General features: G+C 33.6%; 4 protein-coding genes across 8 annotated transcripts; 1 reads left to right on the top strand and 3 right to left on the bottom strand.

Annotated features, from left to right (window-relative positions):
* Positions 1-1,434: 1,434 nt before the first annotated feature.
* Positions 1,435-5,278, bottom strand: LOC116779206 (GATA zinc finger domain-containing protein 14-like). Its single transcript, XM_032673404.2, has 2 exons — positions 5,215-5,278; positions 1,435-4,527 (listed from the first exon to the last, which is right to left on the bottom strand). The coding sequence occupies exons 1-2, from the start codon at positions 5,224-5,226 to the stop codon at positions 1,876-1,878; spliced, it is 2,664 nt and encodes an 887-aa protein (XP_032529295.2). The 5' UTR covers positions 5,227-5,278; the 3' UTR covers positions 1,435-1,875.
* Positions 5,279-9,598: 4,320 nt separating this feature from the next.
* LOC116779072 (uncharacterized protein C19orf47) lies at positions 9,599-13,913 on the bottom strand. Of its 2 annotated transcripts, none has more exons than XM_061529801.1 (6): positions 13,789-13,913; positions 13,442-13,613; positions 12,099-12,220; positions 11,577-11,673; positions 10,731-10,813; positions 9,599-10,537 (listed from the first exon to the last, which is right to left on the bottom strand). In XM_061529801.1, the coding sequence occupies exons 1-6, from the start codon at positions 13,826-13,828 to the stop codon at positions 9,960-9,962; spliced, it is 1,092 nt and encodes a 363-aa protein (XP_061385785.1). In that variant the 5' UTR covers positions 13,829-13,913; the 3' UTR covers positions 9,599-9,959. The 2 variants fall into 2 exon arrangements, with proteins under 2 accessions (XP_061385785.1, XP_061385786.1); XM_061529802.1 differs by having other exon boundaries at positions 9,599-10,534.
* Positions 13,914-14,018: 105 nt separating this feature from the next.
* On the top strand, positions 14,019-15,025 carry LOC116779009 (14 kDa phosphohistidine phosphatase-like). Of its 4 annotated transcripts, none has more exons than XM_032673136.2 (3): positions 14,019-14,148; positions 14,361-14,551; positions 14,631-15,025. In XM_032673136.2, the coding sequence occupies exons 2-3, from the start codon at positions 14,387-14,389 to the stop codon at positions 14,823-14,825; spliced, it is 360 nt and encodes a 119-aa protein (XP_032529027.2). In that variant the 5' UTR covers positions 14,019-14,148; positions 14,361-14,386; the 3' UTR covers positions 14,826-15,025. The 4 variants fall into 4 exon arrangements, with proteins under 4 accessions (XP_032529027.2, XP_032529028.2, XP_032529026.2 ...); XM_032673137.2 differs by having other exon boundaries at positions 14,035-14,153; XM_032673135.2 differs by having other exon boundaries at positions 14,103-14,264.
* Positions 15,026-15,337: 312 nt separating this feature from the next.
* Positions 15,338-16,949, bottom strand: LOC116779008 (nucleoporin Nup43). The gene is made up of 3 exons (XM_032673134.2): positions 16,503-16,949; positions 16,214-16,385; positions 15,338-15,996 (listed from the first exon to the last, which is right to left on the bottom strand). Exons 1-3 carry the CDS (start codon positions 16,853-16,855, stop codon positions 15,496-15,498), a joined length of 1,026 nt encoding a protein of 341 aa, XP_032529025.1. The 5' UTR covers positions 16,856-16,949; the 3' UTR covers positions 15,338-15,495.
* Positions 16,950-16,976: the final 27 nt, after the last annotated feature.

Below are 16,976 nucleotides of genomic sequence, written 5' to 3'. Positions count from 1 at the left end.
CTAGTAAACTACGTAAGTGTATAAATATATCACCGTTCGTAGTTATTGTTTCAACTTTTATACTTTTCTCCGTTGTGACAGACATTTGTCATTACTATACTAATATTATAAATCATTTTTGATTTCGTTTTTGAGTTACAGAACTCGATTCTTCAATATTTTCTAAGTAGAATAGTTAAAGACAATAACGACGTAACCATCAGTGTTGGTTTTAACCATTTTTCTAAACAGGAGCTTATAATTTAGGTCATTCACTAATCAAAAAAATAAAGCGAAAAATGTTCATAATCAGATAACATAGTGAGTACAGGATACAGAGAAAAATAGTTTGGATTAAAAAAAATTAAATTAATAAAAATATTAAACAAAAAAAAGGTCCGAAAGCACACTGGAACAATGTAGTTAGCTGGTAGCGATCGCATTTAATATGTCAGAAAATAGTATAAATGAATTATTATGAAACAAAAGAAGCCATGACAGTAGGTGTATATTTTAAGTGATCGTGTCATCAGAGACCTATTATTATATATCACAACTTTATTTAATTTTGAGCTCTATATTATTACTTCATTAAATACTTTATTCGATTCACAGGACTCAAACCCACTTCCGCTGTTTAGCATTGTAGGTATATATAAATATATATATTTAATGTAAAATATATGAGTTTTGTTATTAATATTATTTATTTTTAAAATTAATATCTTGAAACGCGACAAAGATAATAAAATAGTTCAATAAAAATAAACAGATTAATCTTATACATAAAAGCGAACAGTTTTATAATCTACTTGAGTGTGAGTATCTCTCGGCCGTCCTTGCTCGCTGCTGTGTGCAGTCATCCTAATGTATATCTTTACAAATCTGTGCTTGGAGATATGAGATCGCAAGTCCTACGGCAATGATCTTAACTCATGTGAGAACTTGATAGTTTCCTCGTCACTTTCCTCGGTCTCTCAGTGGGCCATCCTCTTCATTAAAGGGAGGTTATACACTTTTCTGTCTATGGTCTTATATTAGCACATATAATTATTATCCTTCGGAATAATGAAAAGAAAATTTTTGCAAAATCTATGTTGCATCGGTATGATATTATGAAATATTTTTATCTCCTGTTATCTACATCATATGTCACACTCACGTGCAATAGAATTTATAAATTAAAAAATCTCATGCACTGTTTAGAGCCTGCTGTCCTATCAGTAATGGTGTCTATAAAAAAAATCCACTTTGGAACTTTTTAAACTTTGAGACAAACAATATAATAGCGAAAAGATTGGTTTCGTCATTTATAATATTAATTTGTGGCAAACGTTGCAAATTAAAATACGATTGTCGGTATACGAATATAAGAAAAAACTTAATTACGACCAATTCAATTCATTTTATTGACAGATTAAATTCACTTGAATCCAATAAGCTATTTATAATGTTGAAACTTATAATTAACTGAAATAATAAACGTGAATTTTTGACTCACAAATGGCGGTTATTTTTTGTTAAAAACAATTTTATTAATACCGTTTTTATAGACATTTCTTCAGATTTACTAAGGCACAAAAGCGTGAAGCATATCGTTCCTTTTTGTTTTTTTAATTTGTTTCCATCACAGTCGCCGACTCAATAAAGAGTGCAGGTTTTTTTATTTCTGACGACATGATGACAAGAAATCGATGTCACGTAATATATTGATGGGGAAAGTTATATTACGAAACATTTTAAGTGACTCCGGATGTCTTGCTACGAATCAAGAAAAAGGCCATTGATCCAGGTTTTTAAAGTTAAAACATACATTTTATTAACAAAATTGGATAATAAACCTAAAAATTACATTTAATGTTAAATATAGATAATAAATAATGTGTTGACATCCTATCAGCTGGACCCTTTCGCTTTTGTGATATGTTTTTTGACGAGCCAACTATTATTGTCTACAATATCCTTCTTCCTCGCATCTGGCTCTTCGTTTTTGGAACTTATGATGCTCGCCATTACAGCCATTTCACTGTCTAACAATTGAGGTATGGAGACGGGCTCGAAGCCATACTGATATTGTGGTTCTACGAATTGCGTTTTACTTTTGTATCTTTGAAAAGCCTGAGTGGCATAGGGAGAGTTGTCGCTTGGAGTCTGCGCCGACAGATCATATGCCCCATGATGTGGTGACTGATTTCCCTTGGGATAGATTTGAGTTCTTTGTGGTGCATTGAAGTTATAATTTGGTAGCGATGTATACTTCGCCTTTTCATTTTTATCATTCTGTTCATTAGCGAAGTAGTATTCGGGTCGATGGTTTAGGAATGTCTGATAGTATTCCTCTTTCCTATTGTTTCTCTCCGCAATACTTTCGGGTTTGCGAGCTACGTAATGGTCAAAGTATTCATCGTTTGCTTCATCCCTGTTGTGTTTATACTGTGAGCGCGTATATTTCGGGTAATCGTCTCCCTCCTCTTCGTATTGTATTAATGGGCTTTTTTCATGGTCATACTCTTTATAATAATTTGTCGAGCCGTATGATTCAGGATTATAAATGTTCTTTTCAGCGCTGTAGGAGGACGTATCGAACGCTGGGAAGCCATAAGCGGCATCTTTGTATGCTTTTTCAAAATCCTCTTCATTCTCTCTCATCTTTTTTACCATTTGGTCCATTAGTTCTTCGTTGGACTCTGGTGATTCTTTATCATTAACATTTTTTGAATTTTCTACGACAATAGGCGATGGAAAGTAATAAGACTTATTGTCGTCCTGCGACTGTTGACCGCCACTCTGAGGAGCTGGATATCTCCTGTCGTTGTCACCATGATGACGCTGACTGTGAGGCTGATGGGCGGCTAAATCTTTGATATCTTCTTCGTATTCTGGTGTTATTGGTTGATAATGTTTTGGTTCATTATGTGTAAAGCTGTTTTGAGGTTTTTGATTTTTTGTGTTGAATGCCAGAGGTATATCGTCAGATTCAGAATGATAATACACCTGTCCCTGCTGTGGCCTGTCGTAGTGTTTAGGGGATCCCCTATTTCCATCGTGGTTCTTGCTGTTATCATTTTCTTCTCGAGTATGCTTAATTCCTTTATTTCCGACGTTATGTGACTGACCTGAATCCGCTGAAGGGGTGTGGAGCTTATTATTATGTCCATATTTATTTTCGTGATTGTCTTGTACGTGATGCTTAGGAGTCTGTTTGGGAGAACTGTAATACTCTTGAGTTCCCTGGATCGACGGTTTTGGGTTATGCACATGGTTGTAACTATCAGGATTTATTTCCTTACGTTTTTCGTAAATATAATGCTTCGGTTTGACTTCACTTTGTTCATTATAACTGATATGTACTGGTTCCGGTTGTGTTTCTTTATTGTAACTCACTTTTTTTTCCGTATAAGTTTCCTTATAATTAGGAGAATTAATTTCGTAGGAGAATTCGGGATTTTCCTCCGGAGTATCATGATTGCTTGCAGTCGCTGTTTCGGGCAAGCCCTCTTCATGTTTAACATTTTGTGTATTGTGCTTCTTCTGCTTCTTTTTCGTTCCCTCTTTTTTGGTCTTTGGTTTCACTGAGTCACTGTCGTACGATTTCGTATTTTGTACTATAAATTCCATTTGATGTTTCTTCACTACGTCAACTTCTGGCAATTTTTCATATTTAACATTATTTATTCTAGGCAAATAGTGCTGGACCTGTGGTGTTATGGGGTTTGAAAACTTTAAAGGTTCTAATAAAGTTAAGTCCAATAATGGTAAAGGCTTCGAGTTAATGGTGTAGATGTTTTTCTGTCCGTTATTTATGTTTGTGTAATGATTTTCTTTCGGAACTTGTAATAATTGCAAATTGTTTTGTTGGTTTATTTTTTGTTGCTGTTGCTGCTGATTTTGGCGGTTATTTGTGGCTGAAACTTTTTGTTCTTCCCGTATTTTTTGATCATTTTGAGTTTTGGTAACATCACTATGGATAGGAGTTTGATGTTGAGAAGCTTGAGAAGCGTACGGAGTTTGAAACTGAGCGTTTAACGCAGGGGACGGGGCCACATTTCGTACATTATTTGCATGAATGAGGTGTGGTGGAGACACAATATTTACAGGTGTATGTGAAAACACCTGGAAGTTTGGTAATCTTTGACCGAAGAAGGGTTGCGTCGTATAATGTATGCTAGGGGCGGAGGCAACCAGTGGCTGGCTCAGGTGCGCAGGCAAATTTTGAATCTGGACAAATTGTTGCGGGATTGTAGACTTGTAAGCCAAAGTCTGAGGAGCTTGAACAAATCTTTGACCGTAAGAATCCCTTAAATATCCGTTAACATTCTGTACTACAACATTCTCTTCTTTAACAGGAATGACATTACTTTTTGGGACTGCAAACGTTGGCACGTTGAAGGAGTAGGCAGCATATGGAGTGGCACTTGCGTAAACATCGAAGGATCTGTCCTTATACAATCGTTGATAACTTTTGGAGTTTACATTGTCAATATGACCGTTCAAGGCTTTTGCTTGTGTTTTGTCTAACACGAGCAAGCATAGACAACTAATTATCACCTGAAACAATTCGAAACGTTCAACTATATTATATAAAGAAATTTATATATAAAGAAAGAAACACATTTATAAAGTACATATGAACCTAAGTAAAATAAAATATTTATGCACGTTTAAATACAGGAGATGTGAATTAAATATATATTAAAGTTTAAAATTTTAAATTAATTTTTAGTAAAATAATATACTGAAACAACAATAACGTTAGCAGAAAAATCTCTTTATGTGATTATTAATATGTAGTATATATAATTAGAGAGACCATCAAAAAATTAAAAAAAAATGCAATATACTTTTAAAATTAAAAAAAATTTAATCCCACAGAATATACAAAAAGTTTAATTCCAATAATAGATTTAATTGTAAAAAAAAATGTAACGCAGAAATAAATAATTTAGAATATTATGTCTTGATTAAGTTTGGTCCTGAAGTATTTTACATTTTAGAGAAATCTATTTATTTATCTATTTATTTAACATTTTAAGTATTTATTTAATCTTTTTAATTACACGATTTTATTATTTGAAATTAAAATAGATGTTACAACCAAAATTTTCAATTAAACTATGATCAAAAAATATTCTAGTCAATGAGACAAAAACACAAATAAATATATCTTTTCATCGTCTTAATATTAATTCTGAATAATTTTAATCTACAATTTAAATTAGATATAATATTATTTACCTGTCTCCCCATCGTAGGCGATGCTTCTTTGTTGACAACGGGAGAGGCACTGCGTCAGTGCGCGAAACCCCCGTACTTATATCAAGAGACAGTCGACTTCAAAGTTAACTTTGTTTAACCCGTTATGTCATCCGTTAATGACTAGACCCGACAGAATCATTCAATACAGCTTGTACAAAACAAATAAATTCAAACGTAACCGAACTCAACAATGGCTGAATTGATTGAAACTATCTATTCCGTTGTAAGCAGACTTGAAAAGTTATATCATTCGGTGTTTTTGGTAGGAAATATATATTTTCACTCGCCGCACGTTGTTATTGTGATAAACGCTTTCTTATATGACATCCCTTCATAATGGCTTACGATAGAATTATGTACTGCATTTATTTTAATAAATTGATGCTACTTACAGGCTTTATCGTAGTTAACGAAAAAGAGCACTACTTCGATAGTGTGACTTTCATTCATAATGTTTAATATTTTCTTTATAAATGGTAACCTACACACAGCTTGTGTTTTTTGCGGTTGCAGAAAATATGTTTTGTTGTTTAAATTAATTTTATATAACAATAACCATAACTCATTACAATAATATAACAATTGTTTATGACATTGCTTGTGGTTTGTTACTAAAACGTGTCGAGAAATTAGTAAGTTGAAAGATTTTTTTAAGGAACGAACTAAATATTTTAAGGATGTGAAACATGTAGGTAGTCCTCTTTATAGATTAAAATTAATGAATCTAGAATTAATATAATTATTTATTGCAATGGTTATAAATTTCTTAAAATTTCATAATTACAGTAAAAAAGAAATCAAGAACGTTGCAAGGTGTCAGTTTCGTTAATTTTAAATATTGTGGTAACTACAGGTGCAGTTGAAATAAGTTAGAGATTACAATAATCCTAGAAACTTTCGCTTCGGCCGGGGAGCGGTCAGCGGCCATGACCGACTGATGAAAGCTGAAGGAAAGTCATCGATATAGTATTACAGTGCACACATACTCAACAACCGCTTAATAACTTGGTGTTCGTTACATTTTCAGTTTGTTTTGATGTGGTTTGTAAAAGGAAGAAAAAGCGAAATTCAATCGCTCTCTCTACTGTTGCTCTTTAACGTTTGTAACAAAAAAAAGACACTATCTGGAGGTAGTGTAGTATAGTAATGATTTCAGTAAGAGTAAAACACGTATACAGTAGGTAACTTACTTTAAAAAATAAAATACTTACTAAAATTACTTTTTGTATTGACAACAATTGCTATTACACCCGCGGCTGTTCAACCGTCACCGGAACAGTGGATTAATCATTAAATAATAAAATGTAAGTACTTCGTAAACCACAAACAAGTGATTTTAACGAGACGTGGTGCATATTAAGGCAAATTACTCTGTTCCGGCTTTCCAACTTTTAGAAGAACGAGAATAGAAAGAAGAAACATAAAAGATTATGAATCGCAATTGAGCTGTTCCTCACTATTATAATTCTATATAAAATATTGTATCGTTTTTATCGTCATATTATTTTTAATTTTAAGCAGAATCACCATACACCACCTGGGAATCTCACCTCACATGTGGCGTAAGAACACTAAACATATAATATTCATGTTTGAAACGGTGCTTCGAAGATTAAAACATATTAAATAATACTTTATACCGTTATATGATCCGAAGTTTTTGTTTAACGTAATATTAAGTTGAAAATCAGTTTTGCTGCTAAACAGTATAACTTTTTGAGATCTTTTTCCATCTACATTCTTTGTTGTATCAAAGGCGAATAGTCAACGCTCAACTCACATATTATAGTGTTGTTTCAACCCTCCACTCACATATTATAGTGCTTTTCAACCCTCAACTCACATATTATAGTGTTGTGTCAACCCTCAACTCACATATTATAGTGTTGTGTCAACCCTCAACTCACATATTATAGTGTTGTTTCAACCCTCAACTCACATATTATAGTGTTGTGTCAACCCTCAACTCACATATTATAGTGTTGTTTCAACCCTAAACTCAAATATTATAGTGTTGTTTCAACCCTCAACTCACATATTATAGTGTTGTGTCAACCCTCAACTCACATATTATAGTGTTGTTTCAACCCTAAACTCAAATATTATAGTGTTGTTTCAACCCTCAACTCAAATATTATAGTGTTGTTTCAACCCTCAACTCACATATTATAGTGTTGTGTCAACCCTCAACTCACATATTATAGTGTTGTTTCAACCCTAAACTCAAATATTATAGTGTTGTTTCAACCCTCAACTCACATATTATAGTGTTGTGTCAACCCTCAACTCACATATTATAGTGTTGTTTCAACCCTAAACTCAAATATTATAGTGTTGTTTCAACCCTCAACTCACATATTATAGTGTTGTGTCAACCCTCAACTCACATATTATAGTGTTGTTTCAACCCTAAACTCAAATATTATAGTGTTGTTTCAACCCTCAACTCACATATTATAGTGTTGTTTCAACCCTCAACTCACATATTATAGTGTTGTTTCAACCCTAAACTCAAATATTATAGTGTTGTTTCAACCCTCAACTCAAATATTATAGTGTTGTTTCAACCCTCAACTCACATATATAGTGTTGTTTCAACCCTAAACTCAAATATTATAGTGTTGTATCAACTCTCAACTCACATATTATAGTGTTGTTTCAAACATTCATCACTTTCGGTTCTAAGTACAATAATAATTAAGATATAGAAATGTCATCTCTGCTTTCTCAGACCCCGATGGTAACAATTGTACGTCATAGTTCTATGTATGTAATGGGGACGGATTCGGACTATTCCTCTGACGTCATATCGTGTCATAAAAAAGTAGGGTTTTTGCTTTCTAATGTAATTCTATGAACTGTAATGACACTTGCAGTTCATTCTGGAAAGAATTTTTGGGAAGTTGGAACAGGATTATTTCTTGCGCATTTATCACAAATATCGAATTTAACAATGAAAAAATAAATTAAATAGCGTTTTATTAAAAAAATATTACAACCTATGAAAAAACACAGAAAGGATGAAAAATGAAGTGACCAAGATGTCTATCAATATTATATATATATTTTACAAGTATATTTGTTCACTAAACCTATTTATGGTATTTTAATTGACATTTGGTTATAATTTGATACTTAACAAAAATAAACACGGAGGAAAATAAAAACTTAAATCTTACATAACCTTTGTTTGTTGTCAAATAGAAATAGTTATTATATATATCAGTAACGTGCACGCCACAGATGCAAATCAGCACTGCATAGTGCATACCCTACCCATATAACAACTAAACAAAGTTTTAATTAGTTAAGTAGTAAACAGTGAATTAATGTATTAACGAATGATGAAAAATTTTAGCCGTGAGCTCTGTGCTGGTGATGTGTGACCAGTTGAGAGTGAACTAAAAGAAAGGTAATGTTACTCGTCGTGTACACACAAATAAGCTATTTTGTTTTCCTTGTTCACATCAATGTTCGGATCTCCTCTGGATGTTCCGCTTTAAATAACTTTCATAAAGCGCTGATGAACAGCTCGTACTCGTTCTAAGATACTTCCGTGGCTCAGCGGTAGTCGAGAGATTCATAAACTATATAGATGTTAGTTCTGATCGGATTGCTCTCACTTTATGCGCGAACATTATCAATGTTTAAATGAAACTAATATTTTCGGATTACAAAGCGTTTTTCATTATTTTAAAAACTACATACTCACGAAGTTTCGGTTACTTCGCAGCAACCGTTATCACGGCACACATCTCGTCTGCCCGTTGAAATAATAAATGACGATTAGTGATCCTAAAATATTAGTTTTATTTAAATGAATACTTGCGAAAGATTTCATTATTATCAATGGTTTAGAGGAGGAAATTATTATGAAAATTGGTATTTTTTTTCAAACATATTCTGCTTACCCTACCCCGAGTCTCTGTGCACGCCCCTGATATATATATAGCGTATGTGTTCTTATATTATAAGGATACTCGGTCACGAACACATTTGATACGCTCATTATGAATACACAGAAAGTGATTTATTTTATGTTAACACAAAACAAGACTTGCCTCTTAAAATAAACGTTCACAAACAGTACCGATGGCCGACGACTCGAGGGTTGAACATAAACAGCCTACACACAATTTATATCATGCATAAATAGAAATTTCGCCAAATTCTCAATGAATCAATGTTTTGTATTGAGTCATTCCAGTAAGAAGCTGTGGTTAGTGTAACGACTCAGACGACACATTCAGATTATAAGACTGAATGTTCTCTCATAGACATGAAAACCTTCGGCTACGGTGACAGATTACGAATAAAAAAATAACTGGTATGAAAACAAGCATTGCAAAATAAAAAAAAATAATTAAATGACAGTTTTTTTTATTATTAATATAGATTCATTTTTTCCAATCTTTACACACTATTTATTATCTATATACACTATTAATTAAAGTCCAAGTTTTAAGCCTACTTAACACTGTTAGTCGTGAGATACAAATATTTTTCACATGTATTTTACAGAAAACATAAAAACAGTTACAGTCAAATAACATAAAAAACGAGAGATTATTAAATCAATCCAAATTTTATAACTAGCAACACTCTCGTGTAGCACGCTAGCTATCTCTCATTATTGAAAACTTTTATCAAACGTAAAGAAAATAATTCTTACCGTTTACAAAGTCCTTTCCTTACCATTAGGTACATTATAAACAATGACATCATCAAACGCCCAGTCTGTTGAAGACGTTCCTAGTTATGGTGAATTTACTCTGCGCGTTTTGTTTTTTGGTGCCGACCGCCATCTTGTTGACGGCGGCCATCTTGGTGGCGCCGGCGCGTTTGTTTCCCAGCCTGGCCTTGACGCCCGTGTTCTCCGGCATGGCCAACCTCCTCTCCGGTTTATTAAAGACGGTTGTGAGCCTGGGCTTGAGCTGGACCTTGTTGACTGCTTCTATTTCTTTATACTCCACGCGATTTGAGAATTTCACGGATTTCGCTCGGGCAATGGCCAGTTTGTCCTTCACACTGACCGGCGTCTCATCAGCCCTCATGGTGCCTAACGCTATTTTCCTAATATTATTTACCGATGTGGTGACGGTGAACACTTTCCTGGGCTCCGGACTGGTTTTCAAGATACCCTCGTATTTGAGAGCGTCCTTTTCGATGGGCACGACCTGGTCTTTTTCCTTGTTGTCCTTGGCACCGAGTCTGGAAAACACTTTCTTTCCGACCTTTTGAGGAACATCCGGTACTGGATCTGAATGACCAAGACGTGCGAAAACAGTCTTATTTTGAGCTGCTGAGAAAAATAAATAGACGGACCATTTATTCTTACAATTCATAAAGTGGTTTAGTATAGCAAAATTAATTCATTCAGTTCCTCTTACAGTGATACCTGACTAAGCACCAGACACACACATATAAGTTTCTTAGGATAGTCTTTATTACAGTTGTGGTCTATTATGGATATCTACAAAGAAAGACCTACACACCTTCCTTAGTGGTGACGGCTGTCTGTGGAGGAGTACCGAATCTGATGAGACGAGACTTCTTAACATTCTTATCTTCTGGGTTCCTGGAAAAAAATAACACATAGATTAATGATGTATACATGTTGAATAGTCGTGGTGGCGTGGAGGTTAAAGGCCCGCCTCTCATACGTGAGGGCGTGGGTTCGAAGCCTGGCAAGTACCTATATGATCTTTTCCGAGTCATATGTACTTTCTAAGAGTTTTTAGACGCCACTGACGGACGGTGAAGGAAAACATCGTGAGGAAACCTGGTCTCATATTTTCAAATTATAAGATTGAAATCGCCAACCCGTCTTGAGCAAGCGTGTTGATCAATGCTCTAACCTTTTCCATGTGAGAAGAGGCCTTTGCTCGGCAGTGGGCTCCTATAGGCTGATGATGATGATGACATGTTGATATATGTAATTGCCGGCACGTAACTTGGCAATGTTTTGTCGTAGTGGGGATAAGTTTTGCGCTTGTACACGGAGTGCAACAAAAAGTGCCCACTTTTGATTTAAATCAATAACAAAAACTCGTAACAGTAACAAAAACAGTTTGTCCAATTTAAGTGCTCGCTAGTGTACTCGGCGGATAGTGTCGTCTCGTTCTGTCGTCCCGCATCATTCCTGTGACACCTAGAAACCGCATTCTGCGCATCTCTAGTCCCATGCCAAGTTACGTGTCAGAAAATACAATTTAAGGGAATAGATGTAAATCTGACACCGAGTAACTATTCCAGCCTCAGCGACTTTTGAAGAAATTATAATTTTAAGACAAAACATAGACAATCGAGGGCAAACAAAGTATGTTTCGGTGGTGACGTACAGTTCACTGGACTTCCGTTTCTGCGGTGCGGCTCTCAGCGGAGGAGTCTCTTGTACTTGAGGGTTCCTGGTGTAGTGTTCTAACATGCGACTCGCAGCTGGAAAAGTAACAAACTATGCGTAAATAGACAATAATTAAATTTAATGTCATGGTAATTTTGATCTTAAGTTTTCACATAGTATATCCTGCTGTATCACCAACGGAAAAGTTTGTGAGAACGTAGGTTTATTTGTTGCTATTACACAAATAATATACAGATTTTGATGAACCCGTCAAAAAATATAATTCAGTCAGAAAAAATATATAGGCTACGATTTATTCCCTCATTCTATGTAGTTTGCAGCGGAACTTGTCACAATAGTTGTATTCTGTATTAAGTCACGTGACACACAAGGTAGACATCGCTGACGTTTGATTAACATATAATATAAATGAAGTACTCATTATTCATTTATCTTAGAACACAACATCGAAGACAAAGTGGACTAAGTTGCGGACAAAAACAATAGTAAATAAACTTACGAGATGAGGGTTGGGTAACGGTAGCTCTGCCAGTGACGGCAGCCACGGGCACCTTGTTGCTAGCCACCGTTGTGCTCAACACCCTTTCCCTGGCCGTACTCTCGTGCACCATTTTAGCATGTCTATAACAAGCTATATAAAGTTATTTTCTTAATAAAATTAACGTCATTAGAGCACATCCCAATGGCCAGTATCACTAGGAGAATGAAAATAGCATCCTTTTTTTTATAAAGAAACATATGAGACTGCCTCATATCAGTTAACAGCAACTTTAATTGATAGTCATGGATAAAGAATTTAGATGAGAATTCGGTTCCATTGTGTTGTTGCCATTTTAAAAAATAAGTGTTATGGCCAAATATATCATAATAATGCCTGGAAATATTATTATGGGCCCAAAAGTTTGTATTATATGATTTTATTGTAGTTGGCATTGTAACATAAAAATTATACAGATTATATAAAAACATATACAGGAGTATATACAGATTATATACATGGAGCAGAGGCAAACTTGTCTGTAATATGTGATACACATACTTTTTAATTTTAAATTAATCAAGAGGGGAAGATTTCTTGTCCAGTTCTTGACCAGAACAAGTTCAATGAAAATGGGGAAGGATGAGAGGAAAAGTACTGTTAGTGTATATTTTAAGTTATTATTACTTGCTATCTAAAATATCTCAAAAATTTTAAATGCAAGAAATAATATGTTAAAGTATTTGTGAACAAAAATAAAATAAAAAATTAAAGTTATAGGTAAATTATTTGAAATGTTTGTAGTAAGATAATAATAGTTACTATTCAAGATATAACAGTACTGTTTGTACAAAGAACCGTAATGTTATTTTATGTCGGTGTAATTAATACAGTACAATTATACCTTAACATTTTAATGGTAATGAGGGTTGCTCCTTAATGTATATTGCTCCATGATAGAAAAAATTTAAAGTATGTATTTAAAATTATTATATTACAAAAAATATATATATGTTAATACCAATTAAAACTACTAACAATACCAAGTTAGGAGAATGATGTGATATGATAATTGTCCTACCTTATCTTACAAAGTTGAAGAGTCATATCATTCTTACAAAAATGATAGATTTGGTTTTTGAAAATAAAATATAACCTTATATAAAAATATTATAACTGCAATTATCAATTTATCATATTTAGACACTTCTGTCTATTCCTTTATTACATTCGGCCTGTTAATTGCAGATTACTGCTCGTAAGCCTGTGTTATAATGTGGGTTTTAATGTATCATAATGAGTAAACCGTACTTATTGACTCAACATACCAATGCAATGATTTATAAGCCTAAAAGATTGTGCACCTTAATATGGCTATTATATCTCCCATCCTTGTGATGCCCATATCTCTTAGATATTCCTTGTTTAAGTCAAGCAACATATCATTTTGAATCCGATTCTCCGTGAAGGTGATAGCGTAGGTGGCTCCCACCTCCGAAGGTATCCCAGCGGCGGTGAAGAAATTGACCCACGAACCTACACATATTTTACAATATTAAAAATATTTATATATATTTTAATACAAAATGTTTTTAAACGTTATAAATACAAGTATCCTATTAAGGAAAGGATGGACGTTATTAATAACAAATACATATTTTCCTTTTTTGTAGTATTTAATTTGAAATTATTTGCGAAATATATGACTTACTAGTGATATTGGAATCCATTTTATTAGATCCTGCACTCATATTTACACACAAATATCGAATATCACTCGCATATGATATTTATCCCAAAAATAAAATACGAAGAGACAGCCAACTGACAGTAACACATTTGCTAATATGCCAGAGTAAAAATTGTGTAAAAAATTATATGTTACATGCATACATTGTGTTTTCAAAATTATTGGTATGCTTTTCATATTAAATAGGATTAATATTCAAAATCAAAATTTTGAAATCTTTTACGTTATTTTTGTACTATTTTATACTTTTACTAACACAAACCTTCCTTCATCTGTCAACTGTACCTTTATCAAAATTCAAAACAAGACGACAGTTTTCGAGTTAGGTGATTTTTATTTATAACAGTGTCTAATTATTTAGCGTGTCACTAAATCTGATATGATTAAAAGCTTTCGTTGCTTGAAGTACATTTCCCCTGCCATAGTATCCAAAAACAGTAACTATTCAGTAATATAAATACAGAATTGAAAATATACGACTTTTAACCTATTATTTAACCGGTATAGTTATTTAATGATTCAAAATGTTTCAGTCGCTTATCCAACCTACATTCGAAAAATGGCATCTGCAGCTAACGTCCCAGTTGTGGATATTGATCCTGAAGGTGTTTTTAAATACATATTAATAAATTTGTATGACAAGAATCGAAGTGAAAGTGAACCTCAAAAAGTTTTAGTCAGGGGCTATAAACGATGCAACTACCATTCAGATATTTTTGATGAGGTATCTTCTTGTAATTTGTCAAAAAAACAGGATTTCACTCATTTTTATTTAATACAATTTTATTTCTAACATTTAATAGGTTCAAGATAAGCTCTCACCACTGGATTGTGAACCGCTCGGAGGAGGGAGGATATCTCATGATGCAGAAAATAAGAAAATACACATATATGGCTATTCCCAAGGCTATGGCAAAGCAGACCATGAAATAACAGCTAAGTTGGTTAAGGAGGCCTACCCAGCTTATACTATAACCATCAGTGATGAAGGGTACTGAGGAATATAAAAAACATTGTTGATTTGTGTTCACAATATTGCCCAAACTTATATGCTAATCTGTCTTATTTGTTATGCTAACTTTTGAACACTGAAATATTAGAAAGTACCTAGCTTATGTCCCCCGAGCTTCATTTAATATGCTTTGAATTTTGTAGTATTAAGTATACAGTTTTATAATAAAGTATTTTCGTTTTCTAATAGTCACATTTTATTGCAGTCTGCCACCTCCTTCAGCATGTCCATGCAAGTGATAGGATACATTTCATCATTATATAAGAAAATGTAAACTTTTGTTTAATTTCAAACAGTAGTTTTAGAAAGTACCAGAAAGATAGCTATTCAATCTCAAAACAGAACTACTATACTTGCAATTGCACTAATTTAATATTTTTTACTAGGTGACATTTAGACACAGTCAACTTATTGGTTTGTCCTATTAGGGGACAACATTTGGCTGCGAGTATTCCTGGGAACCAGTTTTCATAAGATAGCTACAAATAAAAGTGAACATAATCAACATTGAACTTTATTTAACACCAGTTCTTTCAGCAATGCACATACATATACCGAGAAAACTTCAACTCCTTAGTAATTAAGTGATTAAAAGTACAGGCAGTAACACTCATTATCATAATTTAATAATATACCTGATATTAAGAAACAGGCCACTAATATCTCAGATTCTTTATTAAATATATAGCTTCGTTATCTGCACCACACAAAGTTCTTCCTCGGTCGCAATGCAATGTATTGATGGCTTTATGTAGTGTCGGCATCAAGGAATTAACATTCATGTTTGTTTTATCGTCCACCGGCATGTAATCATCGGACATTTTCTTTGTCAACATGTCCATATTCCACTCCCAAATTTCACCAGAAACTGAAGTAGTTAGCAGTTTATTAGGATTTTCTGGGTGGAATTGCATTTCTGTGACGCCACCCCCGTGTGCATTAAGCAGAGATGTAGGGAACTGATTCATTCTCAAATCCCACAAAGCTAGTGCTCCAGACTCGCTACCAGCTAAGACAATATGGGGTTGTGTTGGGTGATGGATGATACAGGTTGCAGCTAACTCATCACCCGCTAGTAGGAATGCTGCCGACGGTTTGTTGGTTGATGATCGTATGTCCCAGATCTTCATGTGGCCCCTGATGTTTCCCGTTATGACCTATTTTAATAGCAAATTACTTAAACTCTCAATACTTTGTCAAGCTATTGTTTTTTAAATAATTCAAATAACTACTATTAACCGTATTATGTATGTGTATTTTAATGAAAACAGAACAGCAAAATTACTACCAATTTTTTACTGTAGATATTAAAAAAAATTCAAATCAAAAATAAAAATATTTCAAATTAAGTATTAATGTGAAATAACAAGGTACCTCATTTAATTTTATAAAGCAGACGGAGTGTAGAGAGCAGCTATCAGCTCCTTTAATAGTTTGTGAGATGTCCCCTCGTCTTCCATTTAATATGTTAACATTACCATCCTCTCCTATACTAGCTATATCTCCTTCTAAGGTATCCAAGGATGTACAGGAACATTTCTCCAATCTAAATACAGAAATTATATGTGAGAATACAAACTGCATGTTCTGTATTAATTTCAAAGTAAATAAGATATATAGCTAAAACATATTATATTAATCTATATTGGATATAATTCTCTACCCGTAATTGTGCAAGTTGTTCCAAGTATAAACTTCTTTCAAAGGAGATTCTTTATCATAAGCACTAATCTCGAGCATTTTCACATCACCATTGGATATAGAAACTGCTATCACATTTTTGTTTGTGAACTTAATTTCAGTCACATCACCATCAACTTTATATTCAGATAACTGCCGGGGATACTCTACATCTTCATCTTCATTGGCAGTCTCAAAGCTCCAAACTTTTATAGAATTTTCATCGTCGTCCCAACTTCCAGTGAAAAAATGTTTCGTTTCCATGTAATCTTCGGGAATCCATCGCACTTTATTTATTTTCTGAGATACAAAAGTACCTTGGACATCTATAGGCATTTTTCTGTTTTCTTTTTTGATGGAAACTTGAAAGGACTTATTAAATGCAATAGAACTATTAGGTTACTTTGAAGTTTGAACTCACAATAAACGATTTAATCTGTCATGTTTTAGAATATTC

This window comes from Danaus plexippus, chromosome 6 (genome assembly GCF_018135715.1).
Source record: "Danaus plexippus chromosome 6, MEX_DaPlex, whole genome shotgun sequence".
Taxonomy (NCBI): domain Eukaryota; kingdom Metazoa; phylum Arthropoda; class Insecta; order Lepidoptera; family Nymphalidae; genus Danaus; species Danaus plexippus.
Note: the sequence above shows the minus strand (reverse complement) of the source record. Positions and strands in the feature narration are given on the sequence as shown.

Bases quoted from the DNA above. Each gene is read 5' to 3' on its own strand.
- LOC116779008 (XM_032673134.2), bottom strand. From the start codon at position 16,855: ATGCCTATAGATGTCCAAGGTACTTTTGTATCTCAGAAAATAAATAAA. The intron at 16,386-16,502 runs GTAGAGAATTAT...TTCTGTATTTAG, and splicing joins AACAACTTGCACAATTACGG to ATTGGAGAAATGTTCCTGTA. The intron at 15,997-16,213 runs GTACCTTGTTAT...CTATTAAAATAG, and splicing joins GCTTTATAAAATTAAATGAG to GTCATAACGGGAAACATCAG.
- LOC116779009 (XM_032673135.2), top strand. From the start codon at position 14,207: ATGATTAAAAGCTTTCGTTGCTTGAAGTACATTTCCCCTGCCATAGTA. The intron at 14,265-14,360 runs GTAACTATTCAG...AAAATGTTTCAG, and splicing joins TGCCATAGTATCCAAAAACA to TCGCTTATCCAACCTACATT. The intron at 14,552-14,630 runs GTATCTTCTTGT...AACATTTAATAG, and splicing joins ATTCAGATATTTTTGATGAG to GTTCAAGATAAGCTCTCACC.
- LOC116779072 (XM_061529801.1), bottom strand. From the start codon at position 13,828: ATGAGTGCAGGATCTAATAAAATGGATTCCAATATCACTA. The intron at 13,614-13,788 runs GTAAGTCATATA...AAATATGTGTAG, and splicing joins AATGGATTCCAATATCACTA to GTTCGTGGGTCAATTTCTTC. The intron at 10,538-10,730 runs GTGTGTAGGTCT...TATTTTTCTCAG, and splicing joins AGCCGTCACCACTAAGGAAG to CAGCTCAAAATAAGACTGTT.